At 52.1% G+C, this 18,202-nt stretch overlaps 1 protein-coding gene across 8 annotated transcripts in view; it reads right to left on the minus strand.

Annotated features, from left to right (window-relative positions):
• The window catches only part of CTIF (cap binding complex dependent translation initiation factor), a 328,654-nt gene that overhangs the window by 244,392 nt on the left and 66,060 nt on the right, over positions 1–18,202 (minus strand). For all 8 annotated transcript variants that reach the window (XM_032152363.2, XM_032152360.2, XM_032152356.2 and 5 more), the window contains one exon: positions 2,063–2,270. In XM_032152363.2, coding sequence (XP_032008254.1) covers positions 2,063–2,242 — 180 coding nt within the window. In that variant the 5' untranslated portion in view covers positions 2,243–2,270. The remainder of the gene's footprint in view (positions 1–2,062; positions 2,271–18,202) is intronic.

Genomic DNA, 18,202 nt, shown 5'->3' on the forward strand with positions numbered 1-18,202 from the left:
CTCCCCTTTACAGCTAAACTCCTCAAAACAGTTGTACTATTCTCCTAGTCTCCAGGCCATTTCCTTCTGTTCCTTGAGCTGGCCACAGGCAGGCTTCTGCCTTCACCACTCAGCGGAAACTCCCCCATCACGGCCCCCCTGCTCAGCCAGCCATTCTCAGCCCCTCTTACCTGGCCTGGCAGCAGCCCACAAGGCAGTCTCCCCCCATCCCACTCCCTCGACGCCCCTCCTGGGCTCCAGCACTCCACGCAGCCTGGTTCCCTCCTGCCTCACTGGTCTCTTGGCTCACTTCTCTTCACATTCTTTCTTCCTCATGTGGGGCCACTCCAGGGCTCAGGCCTCGCACCTCCTGACGACACAGTCCCCATCATCCCTCTGACTCATCTCCGCAGCTCTCCCTCCCTCGCCCTCTGCTCCAGCACCCTGGCCTCCTGGCTGGGCCTGGACTCTTCTTCCAGCCCAGCCCTGGCACAGGCTGCTCCTTCTGCCCAGATGTTCCTCTCTGGATATCTCCACTACCCACCCCTCCCTCCCCTCCATGCCAGCTTCCCTGACTACGCTACTTAAAACTGCAAGCTCCTCCTGCTCCTCCTCACTCCCCATTCCATTTTCCAGCTTTACTTTTCTCCATTGCAATGATCACCCACGAGTAGAATACACAGTCCATGAGGGAAGGGGTTTTTTGCTCAATCCTAGATACGAGTCCTAGAATAGTGCCCGGCATAGAACAGAAGCTTGTTAAACACTCGTGGATTGAATAACAAACAAATTATAAGCTTGCATTACTTGTGATTTTAGAACCTCAAGGACACTAAAGAAAGCATCACATCTATTTTTTTTTTCTCCCTCAGGGCCATTTTCTGTCCCCTGCTTCCCAGTGGGGACAGGGCATGGGATTACTGTGGCTTCTGCATTTCCCAGAGTGACTCCTGGTCTGAGTTCCAGGAAAGCCAAAAGTTTGTTCTGGCTTCTAAAAAGCTAGGGGTCCCAACCAAAAAGTGAGCCAGGTGGTTTGACTCAGCCTTTTTCCAAAGCAGAGTGCACCCAGGTAGCTCACCTTCTGATTGTCCCAGGAGTCCCAGGCTTGGAGATGGGATAACACGCACGAGAGGTGGATCCCCAGAACCCTGACTCCAGATGAGACAGGGGACTCTCCCGTACATGCTTGTGCAGGCAGCACTGATTCTCTGCAGCTTTTGTACTTCTTACCGTCTTTGACCTTCCAACATTCCCGAGGCAACAGCATAATCCCCATTTGCCAGATAAGAAAACTCAGCCAGCCCCACAGACATTGAAGGTTCTGCCCAAGGTCACATTGGCAGCTAGAAGCCAATCTGGAAGCAGCTCTTGAACAAAAATCTGCTGAGGATTTGTGGTGTTAGGCAAAGATATGCTTGATAGGGTCCCTATCCTTAATGCATTCATACTTCATTAGGGAGAAGCCAAGACTTTCAAATCTCAGCCCACAATCTTTCAGATGAGTCCATCTCCCCTCCAAGGTCAGGGATGCCACAGACTGAGGCAGGAGGGGGCAGGACCAACCCACGACGCTGGTTGGATTGTCTCATATGTCTAAGTATGTCTGACATACAGAGCCCTGGGTGAGAATCCCACCAGACTCATTCCTTTGGCTACCAACAACTACTTGTAATTGAAATCAGAGAATATTCACAAGTTATAGTTCTTTGATGGTATGCATTATGGAGAAGCAAAACCTCCAGATCTCTTCTAGAACATAAGCTTATTGAGGACAGGGAACAGTGTTCAGCACATAGTCGGTACTCAAGAGACGTATGTTCAAAGACTTGTGGGCCTGGCTGGGCCCCAAAGCCTCATTGGATAGGGAGGAGTGGAGGTGGGTCAGAGGGACTGGGTGCACAGCCAGGGCACCTCCTGCCTGGATCCCAAAGCCCACCTGCCAGATTCTGGGTGCTCTGCTGGGTGGGACCATTCATGCCTTAGCAGTCTAGTGTCAGGCAACTGGATGCTGCCCAGAATTAGGGGCCCCTGCATCACCCCCTCTGAATTTGCCAAGCTCCCCCAACCCCGGGCCAGCGCTCACCTGGGAGATGTGGGACTGTGTCCTCTCACTCTCGCCATCACCCTCCGTCTTGTCAGCCAGCAGCCCCTGCACCTGGTACTCCAGCACGTAGCTGTCGATGAAGCGCTCCAGCTCCTCGATCTCCTGGGAGCGGCTGCTCCCCGCCTCCGAGGAGGCCGACGCTGCAGAGGAGTTTTCCATCCCTCCAGCTCAGGGGCCTGGGCCGGGACTGGTGGGAAAGAGGACAGAGAACTCCGTGAGACGCTGCTGGAGGAGACGACGATGCCCACACCTGGGAAACACCCTCCGCTCCTGGAAATATCTTCGTATCCATCATGGCGTTCTGTTCTTCCAACAACCCTGAGAAGTCAGTGGGGGGCTGGCTTACCCTCAGCATAAACTATGTGCTGTAATTCCCACTGTGTGGGGCGGGAGACTGAGGCCCAGGGAATGCAGGCCACTTGTCTGATTGGCCAGCACAGGCACTGTGCAGTGTCAGAGATAGTGTCTACCTAGGCCTTAATGCTGGGAAAGGCAGAAGATGAACTCAGCCTACAGGCCAAGCCTCACTTCCTGACTCAGATTTAACAGAATCTACCACAAAGCAGGATGAAATAAACCACAGAACCAAGACTGAGGGTGCACAATGGGGCACGAGACACAAACCTCTGAGGGGCTCAGGTCCTCCAAGAAAATGACTACTTATGAGAAGACTTTTTCTTTTCGGTCACCAGACTGTCCCCTAAATTAGTTGAAGCCTATGGGCTGTAAATTATAAGCAGGATTTTGCAGCCTTGCTCTGGTGCAGCTACTGGAACACACCTATGATGAGTCTGCAGGAACGTGATTGGTTTTCACTGGCAGAACGAGAAAGGCTTGCTGCATTGTCTATGCTGACATGCCCTAGCCACAGACACTGCCTGGTCACCTTTACAGAGGCATGACTAACCCATTAGCCCTCCGGCCCTCTCTCTGGGGCAGTGTGGCATAGATGACCAGCTATGGCCGGAACACTAGCTAAAGTCCACCAACAGAACTGCAATCTCTGGAGCTGACATGCTCAACCCAGCCCTGCAGGGGCCCAGGTCTGCTGGGACCTCCCCACCACTGCCCTCTCTGCTCTCCCCTCCCTTGCTTATCCCCCGAAGCTCCCACCTGACCCACCCGGGAGTGAGGAAAGCTAGAACCTTTCTCACCTTCAGGCCAGGGGCCCTCCCCTTCCTCTGATGTGCTCCAGGCTAGATGGGAAGGGGCTTTAAAGCTTGTCTTGTGCCTCTTTTATTATCGGGAGACCTGTGATCTCCATGGAAGATCCTGATCTGCCAGAGAAAGCAGAGTCTGCACACACTTTTATTATCACAACTAGTAGAACAGCCTTCTACCAAACCACTACCACAAGAAAGCACAGAGAAGACCTGAATCCTGCACACACAGGGCTCTGGAGCCACATAGAGCTGCGTGAATGCTGCTGCCAGTCCTAGCAGGTTTAATGGAGCGTTTGAATTTCAAAACCTTGAACCTGAGAACCTTAACCTTGAGAACTTCTTTGGAACACAGTTATTTGCCAATAATCTAGGGTTTGTTGAGTGTTTTAACTGCAGCAAGTCCAAAGCAGGGCAAGGAATGGTGTGCTGGGTTCCAGAAATGCTGCTGAGAGCATGAATGTTGACTCCCCCACACCCTCACTGCCTTCTCTGAGGGTGAGGGAACAGAGAGGAAGAACTGCCCCGGGGAAGGAGAACTGCCCTGCTGCGCATACATCTTCCGCTGCTTTCCCAGCTCGTTTTTAGGCTTTTGGCTGCTGCAAGGGGCCCAGCCTCCCTTGGACCCCAGGCCTGCTGCAGGGAGCTCTGAGGTGCTGCAGGGCCTTGCTCTGGGCCCCTGAGGTCAGCGACCTTGGAGCTGTGGGTCTGTTCATCCATCCTAGAGGGAGGAATCAGAGGACTGGAGGTTTCAGGCCAAGGTGGTGCCCTTTTCAGAATGCAGGGAGTCAGCTGGGATTGGGCTATGCACATCTGGTGGCAAGGGCTACAGGCAGGGGCATGGGAGGTACTGTCCATTGCCTCTTCCTCCACCTGCCACTCAAAGCCTACAGGACCTTATACCTCCCCACACCACCAGCACCCACCTTACTTCTCCTGCTCCACAGCTGCCCACACCTAAGTCATCCCCTGCTCCAGCCCCTGGCTACTCTGCTTCTCATCCTGGGCACATGCTAGGTATAGTAGACAGAATTCTAAGACAGTCTTGGGTATACACCCTCTCCCAGTTACTCACCAGGAGTCTAGATACTCTTGGGAAGGGATTTTGCAGACACAATTAAATCCCAAATTAGTCGACTTTAAGATAGGGAGACTATTCGGGAGGGCTTGACCCAAGCACTTGAGCCCATTAAATCTGGGAGTAGAGCTCAGAGACAGCAGAAGGAGCCAGAGATCTAATGCATGAGAAAGACTCAATGCACTCTTGCTGGCTTGAAGGAGGAGAGACACATGGTAAGGCACGTGGGCGGCCTCTAGTAGTTGAGAGCAATCCCTGGTCAACAACTGGCAAGGAAGTGGGCACCTCATCCTACATCTGCAATGAAGTAAATTCACCCGAGAACCAATGAGCTTGGAAGCAGACTTTTCCCCCAGAGCCTCCAGCCAAGAATTCAACTTGGCTAACAACTTGACTTCAGTCTCATGAGATGCTGTGCCAGACTTCTGACTTACAGAACTGTGAGATAATGAATGGTATTGTTTTATGCTGCTGTTTGTAGTAATCTTTTAGGAAGCAATAGAAAATGAACACAGGATGCTCTTTCCTGCCTCTGTGCTTTTGCTCACACTGAACCCATCCCCTGGAAGCATTTTCTCCTCCCCTCCACCTGCCAAATCTAGAGGTCCTTATATGCACAGAAGGCCAGAGCATTGCCTTGGTTTCATGGCAGGCTACTAAGCAAAAGATTCACCCAGGGTTGGCTATGGGTATAAATACTGCAATTTCTGCTAATAGTAGGAATGACGAGTGTCTGCTGTGCCTTTATCATGTCCCAGACACGTCAGCACTTGATCTGCCTCCACTCACTTCACCTTCACAGCAGCCCTATGGAATTGGCATAATTATGCTACTTAGAAGAGAAAACGAAGGTTCAGAGAGATTAAGTAACTTGCCCAAGTTCACACAGGAGAGCTCCAGGTCTGCATGGCTATGCTTATACCCCAACTGCCTTTTCTCCATCCCCCCGCCGGTGGCCTGCTCAGTTCCTCAGGCCACCTCCAAGTTGCCCAATTCCATACGGACTCTCCAGTGAGCAGTGAATTCTTCAAGTGCTGCGCATGTGCTTATTCCCCAGCTGGACACAGGTTCCAGAGAGCTGGCCCCATGCAGGCTCTGTGCCTGGCCCTGGGCAGCTGGCCTCCGCTGGATGGGAATAACACCGCCGATGTCCAGAGAGGGCTGAAAAGGAGCCGCCTGCAGGAGAAGTCAATACGCAAGGCCACGCCCATTATTCCTTGAAGACTTCAGATCTTATCAAGGGCTTCCTGGCACACCTAACAGGTGCAGTCGGAGAACTGGGTTTTGCAGGAACTCTACACGGAGCCGTTTCCAGGAGGATTGAGTGCCAGGCTCTGCCTGCAGCAGCAGCCTCTGGCCGGCTCTGCGGGGCTCTCCCAAACATGCCTGAGTGTCTCAGGCCTGTGTCAGGGTCCCGTGAGGGAGCCTGGGCATGGTCGTCACCCCAAACCCATAATAGTTGCTGAGAAAGGGGACAGGATTGAGACCCATCCCAAACCTGCGCCTTTTGGTGCCCCGAGGAAGGAAGAGGACTCACTCTGCGGGTGCCTCTTGTGTCCTCACGTCCTCTCGGCCATTCCTTCTACTCTAGTGTTTGCTGCCCAACCAGATTCACGTGGGGTAGCCCAGCGGCGCCTCACCTCAGTTGCCCTGGGGTCTCCTGCCCAGGCTTCCTCTGCAGTCAGGAGATGCCTGCAGGAAGCCCCCGTCCCCTGGCACCTGCAACCCGGAGTATGAGGAGCTAGCACCCCATGCAGCTGCCCTCAATGGGACAAATACTCCCCTCTTCAGTGTCTCAGACAATTCCAGGCATGCTCCACGTGGTCCCTCAGCAACTCGGAGTGGGGTGAGCCCCTATGGCCCACAGTGACCGTCAGATCCCTAGCCTCCCTCACTTGTCGATCCTCCCCTCCTTTTCCCTTTCTCCCAGGGATTTCAGCTCCTCCAGGAACTCTCGTTTTCCAGGGGGAACAGGAGAACACATCACTTCCCTGTTCCACAGTGGGGCCCAGCGAGAGAGTGGGGAGGCCCCAGCTTCAGAAAAGTGGGTAACATGCAAAGCAGAAAAGCCCTGAGCTTCACCTCAGTCACAAGAGAAGAAGAAGGAGCAGAGAGAGGGAGAGAGCGTGGCCCTTCTCCTCTGCCCGTCCACCTCCACAGCTCTCAGCCTGGAAGTACAGCCCGGCACTAAGGCCCCAAATTTTTTATTATGGTCAACTATACACAACATAAAACAGCATTCAGCTGGGTGCAGTGGCTCATGCCCGTAATCCCAGCCCTTTGGGAGGCTGAGGCAGGAGGATCACTTGAAGCCAGGAATTTGAGACCAGCCTAGGCAATATAGCAAGACCTCGTCTTTCCAAAAAATTTTTTAAAAATTCGCAGAGCCTGGTCGCACATGCCCAGCTACTCAGGAGGCTGAGGCGGGAGGATTGCTTGAGCCCAGGAGTTTGAGATTACAGTGAGCTATGATCATGTTGCTGCACTCCAGCCTGGGCGACAGAGTGAGTTTCTGTCTGAAAGCAAAAACAAAACAAAACAAAACAAAACAACAACAACAACAAAAAAAAACAACCAATCAACCAAATCAAACAAATCAAAACCTTATAATCTTAACCATTTTTGAGTATATAATTCAGTGGCTTTAAGTACATTCATAGTGTTATGAGCCATCATCACTACCTATTTCCAGAACTTTTTTATCAACCCAAACAGAAACTCTGTGCCCACTAAACAATGAACCCTTCCTCACCCTTCTCTCTGTGAATTTGCCTATTCCAGGTACCTCCTATAAGAGGAATCATGCAATATTTGTCCTTTTATGACCGATTTATTTCACTTAGCATAATGCTTTCAAGGTTTACCTACATTGTAACATGTATCAGAATTTCATGCCCCTTTATGGCTGAATAAGACATCATATCACAATAGTACACTGTATATCTAGACCACATTTTATTTATCCATTCATCCATTGATAGACATTTGGGTTGTTTGCACCTTTTGCTGTTGTGAATAATGCTTTGAACATGAGTGTACAACGATCTGTCTGAGTCCCTGGGGTATCCACCTAGAAAAGTTCCAACACATTTTTAAGGCAAGAAGAGTGTGGAGGAAAAGGGTAGAGCTTTCTCTGGCTGGTGGAGACACAGGGCAAGGGATCGTCTCCTCCAGGCTTGTTTTGCTGCCTTCCTGCCTGAGCTTTGGGGGTTTCAGCCCGGCTCAGTGTCTCATTCCCAGTAGGATCCAGATGGGAAGTCCCCAAAGAGCTGGGCTGCTGGCTAAGCTGAGAGAGCCAGCCAAGAATTTATGTTTTAATGATCAGTGAAAGTGAAGAAAGGATGGAACCAGAGGAAGAAGGAAAAGGAAAAAAGGGAAGGTAGAAGAGCACAAAAGACATGCCTCTCCCCTCGTCTCCTGGCTCTGCTCCGATTCCCTGCCAGGTGATGGATGAGGAGGAATTAAAAGGCAAGCAGCAGGAGTAGGAAAAATGCTGAGGCTGCACTTTGCTGTAAAGGGCACCACAGGGGCGGGCAGCCCTGAGCCTACAGCTGGAGGGGAGGGCCAGTGTGGGCATGGCTTTCTGGAGGACACAGAGGGCCTGGGCTGCAGCAGGACCCGCCCCAGAGCTCCTTCGCCTGTGCTTCCCAGAGAGGACCCAGGGCCGCCAAGCTTGGCCACATCTGTGTCTGTCTGGGGAAAGGGATGCATGCGGGCTCTCTTCCTGGGTCTGCATCTCTGTTAAACGACCTTATCCAGCCTCGGCCGCCAGCCCAGGGACTCCCCACCTCCTGCTGCAGCCAATCACAGTCCATGCTTGTCACCATGGCCCAGTAAGCCTGGCTATTTTTAAGGACAAAAAGGAAAATCACCCATGTTCTTTGACAAAAAGGTGCCTCTCTCCACACTAGTGTCCCCTCCCAACCCTAGACCCAGACAAACTCCCCTTTCCCCTGCTCCCCATCCCTTGCTGCTCTCAGCCCAGCACTCTGTAGCTTCCTTAGGAAACTAGTGCTCTGGAAGGGGTTTCTGTGAACACCGTGGGGCAGCCTGAGATGGTTGGGTGCCAGTCTCTCCCTCTAACCCCTGGCCAAGTCTGACTTTGAGTCTGACCTTCAGAGGCAGGAGGTCTGGAGGAAAAGGTAAGGCTGACATTGGAGAGTACCCACAGGCCAGAGACAATCAGTGGAGCCATCCCAGCCCTCTCAGTATCCTTTCCTGCCCACCCAGTGACAAATGGCATTAGGAGCTATCAATTTAGCCAATCCTTTTAAGAATAGCCAGGCATTAGGGGCATTACCTCCTCCTCCAATCCTCAGGGATGAGTTCAGTGACCTGCAAACCAGATGAGATGCATCTGCTCCAGGGCCTACCAGCACTTCTCAGGGAATCCATCATTCGAGGCCCGCATGGAGGCAGCACTGCACCCCACACTTCTTCAGGCTCTTTCCTCTCCACCCCCAGCACCCAACTCACTCCAGCAGCACACCCTTCTGACACCCCACCGAGGAAGCCCAGGAAGACCCCAATTTCTGCTTCCTGGCTCATCTTTTGGCTTGTGGCTGCCACAAGGGGTCCAGCTTCCTGTGGATCCCAGGCCCGCTGTAGGGGGCCCAGGTGGGGCTGCAGGGGGCTTGCTTGGTGACTGTAAGATCAGCAGCCTTGGGGCTCACAGGTCTGTCCACTTGTCCCAGCAGGACAGCAAGTCTGCAGTGGGGGTGGCATCGGAGCTGTGGTGGGCAATGGGGCCCAGAGTGTTGTCCTTGCTCTCCTGCTGCTAAATCCACTCATCACAGCCACTGGCGTCTTCACTCCACCTTCCCCATGGCCGCTTCCCACGTCACCTGGTGCTGCACAGCACTGTGCTCCCGGGTTGCTCTCCAGCAAGCAGCTCCTGGTGACCATTACAGGCAGAGCTGGCTGCTGTCTTTCCGGCCCTGGTCCCCTCCATCCCCTCTCTCCTTCCCATCCCCACACAGTGGGAGCAACACCTTCACCCAGAGTGCACAACTAGGGCTAGAATTCTCCCTTGTAGGCTGTCAGGTGGCCCCTAGGGCAGAGCCAGCCCAGAGGCCATGCTGCCTGCTGGAGTGGGGAGGAGAGAGGCCAGGCTGCCCAGGGCAAACAGAAGATGCCCACGGCTCTCCCCGAGGAAGCCACGGGAGCCTGCTCACTGCCAACCGTGCCCCTCCGGCCCCAGTCCAGCCCACACTCCCCTTCAGGACTCCAGCGAGAATGTACTTCCCCGACAGTCTGCGGCCCTCAAGCTCTGGCCTGATAATTCAACCATGTTGGTGTTTGCCAAACAAAAGTGGGAGGAAGCAGAGGCCTCCATGTGCAGGAGCCCCAGGTCCCCAACCCCTGGGAAATGGGAAAGTTCAGAAATACATGAAGTCAAAGGCAGGTGACCTTGGAAACTGGCAACTTGAAAACTGGTCCAGCTCCTCAGTGACTCATGGAGGCTGCTCTTGGGGACAGAGGAGTCTGTCACAGGAGTCAAGGACATCTGATGTCCTCTAAACGTCTGATCCCCTGTCACTCCACCAAATTAACCCTTTTGTCACTCAAACATCCAACAGGGTGTTAGCTAGCATGGTGTTGTTCAAACTGCAGGTCTCAGCAATTTCATGGGCTGCAAAACAATTTCCTGGGTCATGATCTCAGCATTAAAAAATGTATAACTAAATTGAAAATATCAGCATGTAGCACACATTGTAACTATCAATTTGTGGGACTTTTGTTTCACCTACCCATGAAAAACGTATTGGCCGGGAGCACTGCTTCCCAAACTTTAATGAGTACACCAATCACAGGGCATCTTTTTACAATGCAGATTCTGGTTCAAGGATGGGAGTTGGGGCCTGAGACTCAGCATTCCTAACACGCTCCCAGATGAGGCTGCTGCTGCCAGTCAGAGAACTACACTTGAAATAGACAAGATCTAGAAAATCTTGCATGTCTCCTTTATCCATTAGTCAGATACTTTTGCTCTGGCCAGAGGGCTAGAAAAGGGTGGAGTCCCCAGGCCAACCTTCTGGCCAGCTGGTCAGCTATCTGGTGAAGGGGTGGCTCCTCTTATGGACCACCCAGGGCCCAGGGCAGAGCTCAGAACCAGGCATGAGCTCCACAGGTTATTATGATTAGTGGACGATGGGGCCACCACCTCCACCCTGGACTCTCAGGGCCAGGCACATGACATGACAGCACCTGCTTACAGTCCTGCAACACCCAGCATGGAGCTCAGGCACATCTGCCAGGTCTGAACAAGTTGGAGGTGGTTCCTGATATCTATGCTGTCTGACCTCAACAGCTCTTCAGCTGCTGCCATGCAGGTGAGGACACTGGGGCCTTGGGGGCTGAGGGGGGAATGACGTACTGGGAGCCACTCAGGTATCTATGGGTAGAGCCAGGCTGCAATGCAGGATCCAAGCCTTCACGTCCCTCAACAGCCTGCCTTCTTCAGGGACCCCTGCTGAGAGTCACCTCCCTTCCCCTAGTGACTCCTAACCTCTGTGGACTCCAAGCGCAGTTCTGGGTTACAATCATCAACATCAGGCAGTTAGTGACATGACAGATATTCCTAAATAACAGATGACACCAAAATCATCCCATTGTCCTCATACCCTCCTGAGCCCCCACCCTGTGCAAAGCCCTAGACCAAGCCCTGTGGTTTCATCAGAACTTCATGGAAACAGAGCTGAGACTTGGCACTTACTCCTCTGTCCCCAAGAGCAGCCTCCATGAGTCACTGAGGAGCTGGACCAGTTTTCATGGGGCGGGCAGGGCATGGCTGGCCGGAAGGCAAAGGGAGATGCCATGGATTCTTTCCTGCTCAGCAGGCCTGCAGGGCTGGCACTCAGAATGGGGGCTGAGATAGGAGGCCCTGGGGAGGGAGGAAGAGAGAGCAGCCCGCAGGAGTGTGGAAGGCACAGGCCTCAGTCCCCCAGGGGTGCCTCGTTAGATTCCTGGCTCCTGATCAGCACTTCCTCTTGGAGGAAGAACACTGAAACAGCAACCCACCTGGGCAGATAGGCCCAGCCCAATAGGCAGGAGGGCATCCAGGTGGGCTCTGTGAGGTGCAGGTCCTGCTTTATCCCTGAGTGCCCCTGTTTCCAGGTCTGCCCTCAGGGCCCACAGAAGCCTCCACTGGGCTCCAGCACTGACCACTCACCTGCTCCCTTGGCACCAAACCCAGGCTGCCTGGTGACACCTTCTCCTCCTCCTCTGCGCTGCTACCCAACTCTTGCCCTGCTCTTGAATTTTTTATAGGTTTTTGCCTGGTATTGATAAGACTGCATGATCCTTGAGGGCCCTGCTCCATCCTACACCTGCTTCCATTGCAGGCCCAGAATGGGTAGACAGGCCTGTGGCTCCCCCAGCCCTCCCACGCCCTCTCCAGCACCGTCCTTCCCTCAGAGTGGGCCTCCTCAGCTCTTCTGCCCACTGCCAACAGGCCCAGGCTTTCCTCCAGCCCCATTCCCAGCTCCTAGAATGTTAAAGCCAATGGATGCTGGGAGTTGACTTGCTCCAGCCCCCCACACCCTCAAGGTCACCCAGTCCCAGAACCAGGACTCCAACCTCTTCCCATGACATTCAAGAGCCTCCTCGAGACAACTCTTCCCAACTAAGACGTACTGAGCACCTGCTGTATACCACAACCTAGAGGCACCAGGGACAGGGAAGTCATAGCTGAAACAAACCAAAACTGTGCAGGGCCACCGGACAGCTGGACAGCCATATCCCTGGCTGGAGTCAGGTGGCTTCCTCACTGCCCCCACTCGTAAAACAGGGTGACATCATGCTTACGGGTCCCGAGTCTGGGTTCCAGTGCTGGCTAAATCACCTTTTCACTGCGTGCTGTTGGGCAGACTCTGGGCCTGCTTCCTCATGTTTAAAGTAGGCTGACGGTGAAAGTGCCACCTCATGAGGTGCTGTGAGAATCACATGAAAGAATGAATAAGAAAAGTGCTCAACACAGCTAGGCATATATCAAGCACTCAATTATCAGTTGCAATTATCACTCGACTTCACAACTGCTATACCTCACTCTGTCTTCTGCATTCTCTCCCACCTCTGCCTCTCCAAATCTCCCCCTTTCCCTCAAGGCCCACTTCTTGGCACACCTCCTCCATGAAGCCCTCCTTGACTACTCTGGATATCACTCACCACTGCTATCTCTGAACCCCAGATCTCTGCAGACCTCACCACTCCCTAATGCCTCCCAACTCTGAACACCCTGAGTCCTCCTTGGGCCTCAGTCTGGCCCTTTCCTGTATTCCAATCCCTGGGTTGACCTGTTTTGCCAACCTGCAGGAACTCACAGAGATCCATTCTCTCTTCTGTGGACTCTGAAGGTAGATGGGTGAGCCCCACCACCAGCTGTCAAAAGCTTCTGGGTTTATTGGCCAAGAGTGAAAAGTAACTTGGAGCATGCTAGGAAGGGAGACCAATAGTGCCCTGCTCTGAACCCAGCGATGTGTCCACAAGCACCTGGGGTTAAGGCCAGAAAGGGCATCCAAGTGTGGTGGCAGCAGCGCTCCAGGCCTTCCTTCTCAGGCAATGCTCTCTCTGGCATCTGTCTTGGGGTTTCCAGGGTCCCCAGTCAGCTTTCTCCCTCTTGGCAACAGCTCCCTGAACTACAGCCCAGCTGGAGCGGGGACAGTACCGAGCTGTTTCCAGAGCCTAGTGGGGGTGTCCACAGCCCAGAACAGGCTGTGCACAGGCTAGGGCTCAGCAGGCTGTGGCCTTGCAGGCCTGTCCAGGTGGTCTTGTGCTATGGCTGCAAGGCAGAACTGGCTCACGTTCGAGAACAGCATCCCTTTCTCTACTCATCCTCAAGAACAGCTCAAGCCCACCTCTTAGATGCCACCTTGACTGGCCCAGGTCACAGAGACCCCTCCGAATGCTCATAGCAGCCACTCACTGGGCCCTTGGGCTTCTGCCTGCCCCCCCACCCCCCCACCACTTTCGATGACCGCCTTGTCCTGCAAGGAGCACAGCCACAAAGCAGAGATTGCTACCGCCTGTGCTGGGGCCACGTCTGGACCATGGTGTGTTCTGGCTAGCCAGTTAGATATTTTAAAAATATTTGAGCTAACATTTATAAATCAAAATATTTCACATAAAAAGCCACAACTTCTGACTTTTCTTGAAAAAACTGGATGATCAAGTGACACTGGCCCAACTTCTTGCACTGTAACCATAAGCTAGAGCTAAGAAGTGCTGTCCCCTTCAGACCAGGCAATCAACCCCAGTTCTCTGCAGACCCCCACACTCTCTAATGCCTCCCCACTGCTCACAGCCTCACTCTCACCTGGCTCCCTCACTCACACGTGTTACCTACCTGGCCCCTATAAGGCATCCGAGTTTGAAAGCCCCCTGCAAAAGAGCAACTAACTGGAAGTGGTCTATGCCTACAAAAATGAGGGGTCCCTCTGAGAACTTGGAAATAAATCAGGACGAAGGATTGCCCTTGGGAGTTACACTGTGAAATAATACAAGATAGTCCAGGTCCAAAACAGAAATATGCAAGGTCATTGCAAGGAGAAAGAAAAAAAGGCTCCAGACCAGCAGTACTCAACCATAACCTGGCTGAAGATAGCCACAGCTCTTATAGGAAGATGGTGTCACTCAGCAGAAACTGGGCTGTGCATACCCAAGCTCCTCCTAGGGACAGGGTGCCCCTGCTCAGTGTCTCAAGGGAGGAAAGGACAGCCCAGGGATGTCCCACTGCTCCTGTAATGCCCCCACCACCCTCCAGCTCAGCCTTAATGTGAGCTGAGTGGCTGCCACCTTCCCCAGCTAAACTACGAGCTCCTGGAGGCTGAGGACCTGTCTGCTGCTTTCCTTGGACCCTGGGAGCCTGAGCTGACCTCACCATAGACATTCAGATCCTCTTTGACGGTTTCATGATGGATTCCCAGAAAGTAGAAAATGGTCAGCAGCAGGTAACAAATGCTCTGCCGACCTTGGTATTAGCAGACGGACAGCAGCTGGCTGCTGATGGGCAGAGATGGGTGGCACATTACAAGCGGACCCAGCACACACAGCTTGGGTGTCAGAGGGCAGGCCCCTCTTCTGCCAGGGAGCCCTCATGTATCCCGCACAATGCCTGAAGCATGCTGGACAGCAACCACAGGAATCTCAGACTTGATCCGGTGCCCGGCGCTCTTACAGCTCTCCCAGAATTCTCTGCGAACCACAGGAAGGCAAAGAAATGGGCAGCAAAAGCCCAGGGCTCCTGATTCCTGGAGTGGCCTCCAGGCCCAGAGACAACACCGCACAGCTACCTCTGCCTTTGCTTGGAGGACCCAAGGGAGGGAAACTCCTGCTCAAAGGCAGCTGCCCTTTGACCTTTCCTAAAGCAGAAAAGCAAACCATCAATATTGTATTCCCCACAGATAGTTGGTTTCCAACCTATTTTCCTCTAATACCATACTTGTTTTTCAAATGAAATCATAAATGACTGCCCCCAAATGTATAAAAGATAATAAATACTTGTGTTTCTTGAGAATTTAGTATGTGCCGGCCCCTGTGCTAAATGCTTGTCATATATTAATTTAATCCTCAAGACCATCCTATAATGTAGGCATTATTTTTGTCCCCCTTGTACAAATTAGGAAACTGAGGACACAAAGGGTTGCTCAAGGTCACCTGGCTAGGAAGAGGCTGGCTCAGAACTGAAACCTGGACAGAATGGCTCCAAGACATGGATACTCTGACCAAAGAGAGTGAGGGTCCCAGAGCTCCACTCCCTTAATGTGCCAGCCCTTGCCCAACATCCCCCATAACCTGCTAGACCCTGTGGTCCCTCCTGGAGTGGGCCTTGGAACCTGCTCCAGATGAAGCCTTTGGGTTCTGTCCAGGGTGCCAGCAGTTATGAACTCTCCAGGGAGTCCGAAGTCATTTAGGGAGGTCTGGAGGGTGGCACTGGGCCTCATGCCCCTGGAGTCTGCACAGCTCAGCATTGTCCTTCCTGCCAGTCAGCTCTTAATAGCCCTGCGGCTGCAGTTAGGCAGAGCATGCATCACCACACCCTGTTACCCTCCCATATGGGGACCCTGGAACAGTATGCCAGTGGCCCAGTGACAGGGCAGGATGATGACCCAGGCATCTGACTCCAATCCCGAGCATTTGCCCTGGACTAGCAATATCTCAGATTCTCATTGCCTTGTGGCATGAGCCAATGAGTCACTGAACGTTCCCACCAGGTTGAGCTGAGATAGGGTAGGAGCTCTGAGGAAGGGGGAAAGGGACAGATAAGACAGGTGCAGTCCTTTTGAGCTGCAAAGGCTTCTTCTGTTGAGAGGGTATGAGAAAGCCAAGCTCTACAGGCCACACATATTTGCAAGCCATGTCCACTACCTTGTAGAACGTAAAGCCCGATTACAGAGGTCTCCCACCACAACAGATGGCCAAGCCAGAGAAAAGAGCTCTTGGCCAAGGCCACATAGAAGGTTCAGGTATGGTTTCCTGGGGTTGGTTTCCCCAATTACTTCTCTCTGGGACATGATCAAGTAATTGGGAAAACAGGCAGCCAGAAAAATTTAAGTTCCAGTTAATTCCATCAGGAACCCACTCTAGTATGTGTGCTTGAGAACAAGGACCTTTTCGTTTTTCCCATATTGTATTTCCAGGACCTGGTAGGAAGCGGGCAATCAACAGAGGCCAGAAGGGAGGACTGTGGGCTCCCTCCGAGAGGCCCATCGTGGGCCTCTGTGACCTAAGAGCTCCTCCCACAGGCTAGTCTGGGACAGCTGCAGTGAGGAAGGACTCCCAGGTGCAGACAGATGCCTTGCAGCAGAGAGCCCACAGGGGGCAGATCCTGATGGCTGTTCTAATTAGTCCATCAGAGTCCTTGGTCTCTGCTTCCCATTATTTCTGTGGTTAATTTCACCCACTAGAGCATGGTAGCAGCAGATAACCTTTTCACATACACAGCAGGAGAAGTCTGTAGCCAGATACAACTGCAGGGAGCAGGCTGAGTGGTTAACTGGTAGATAATTAACTGAGAAATCCCCCACAGCCATCTGCAAACTCTACTGAGATATGGAGAAGGAGGGGATATAAGGCCAGAAAGGAGCCTCCCATAGCCTCAACTGTCACTGGATTTCACCCAGAATCCTAGAAGCTTAGAAGTAAAAAGACCTTACAAAGTATCGAGTCAAGTGTTGGAGAGGATGTGGAGCAACTGGAGCCCTCAAACACTGCTCATGGGAATGTAAGATGGTGCAGCTGCTGTGGAAAACCATATGGAATGGTTTGCAATTTCTTGAATCATTAAACATAAACCTTATGACCCAAAAATTCCACTCCCAGGTATATACCTGAGAAAAATGAAAACACATGTCTACATAAAAACTTGCACACAAATGTTTTTAGTACCATTATTAATAATAGCCAAAAGGTAAAAGCTACACAAACATCCATCAACTGATGACTGGATAACAAAATATGAATTATGCATGCAATGGAATATTACTCAGCCATTAGAAGGAATAAAGTACTGATCCATGCTACCACATGGATGAACCTTGAAAATACGAAGCTAAATGAAAGAAGCCAGTCACAAAAGATCACATATTATAAGATTTCATTAATATGAAATGTCCAGAATAGACACATCTAGAGAGACAAAAAGTAGAATGGTATTTGCTTACAAGTGAGGCAGGAAGGAGGCAGGGAGACAAGGGGGTGATAGCTAAAGGGTTTCTTTTAGAGGTGATGAAGGTGGTAAAGGTCACACATATCTATAATTAGACTGAAAACCATTTAATTGTATATTTTAAATGTGTAAATTATAAAATATATAAATCGAATCTGAATAAAGCTGTTAAAAAAGTAATGTACATGGGTTGGCCCCATGATTATTGACTTGGGTTGGAATCTCTGGCTTAGTAGCTTGGAGGCCTCTCCAAAAAAACCATAGTTGTTAGAATCATCTAGGACCAAAGGAATAAAAGAACATCAACGAAAAGCCTTAAAAGGCCGGGCACAGTGGCTCACGCCTGTAATCCCAATACTTTGGGAGGCCGAGGCGGGCGGATCATGAGGTTAGGAGATCGAGACCGTCCTGGCTAACACTGTGAAACCCCATCTCTACTAAAATACACAAAAAATTAGGCGGGCCTGGTGGCGGGCACCTGTAGTCCCAGCTAATTGGGAGGCTGAGGCAGGAGAATGGCCTGAATCCAGAAGGCGGAGCTTGCAGTGAGCCAAGATCACACCACTGCACTCCAGCCTGGGGGACAGTGCAAGACTCGTCTCAAAAAAAAAAAAAAAAAAAGCCTTAAAAAAAAATCACTGAGTCAGCTGGGCGTGGTGATTCACGCCTGTAATCCCAACACTTTGGGAGGCCGAGGCGGGCAGATTGCCTGAGCTCAGGAGTTTGACACCAGCCTGGGCAACATGGTGAAACCCCATCTCTACTAAAATACAAAAAATTAGCCAAGCATGGCGGCACGTGCCTGTAGTCCCAGCTACTCGAGAGGCTGAGGCAGGAGAATTGCTTGAATCTGGGAGACGGAGGTTGCAGTGAGCGGAGATTGCACCACTGCTCTCCAGCCTGGGCGACAGTGAGACTCCATCTCAAAAAAAAAAAAAAAAATTCACTTAGTCTAGGCTCCCACTGAATCTGGAGAACTTGTCTGAAGCTTCCTGGAAGGGTATCTGTTGCCTCACCAAAGATGAGGGTGCATCTCATGGTGCAGCTCCAGCCAGCCAGCAAGCCAGCCACCCATCTATATCTATTCATCCACCCATCCACCCAGCAATCCACCCACCTACCTGCCATTCATCCATTCGTTCCATCCATCCATCCATCCTTCCATGCATACACCCACCCACCCATCCATCCATCTACCCAGCCAGCCATCCACCCAC

This window comes from Hylobates moloch, unplaced genomic scaffold (assembly GCF_009828535.3).
Source record: "Hylobates moloch isolate HMO894 unplaced genomic scaffold, HMol_V3 SCAFFOLD_5, whole genome shotgun sequence".
NCBI lineage: Eukaryota > Metazoa > Chordata > Mammalia > Primates > Hylobatidae > Hylobates > Hylobates moloch.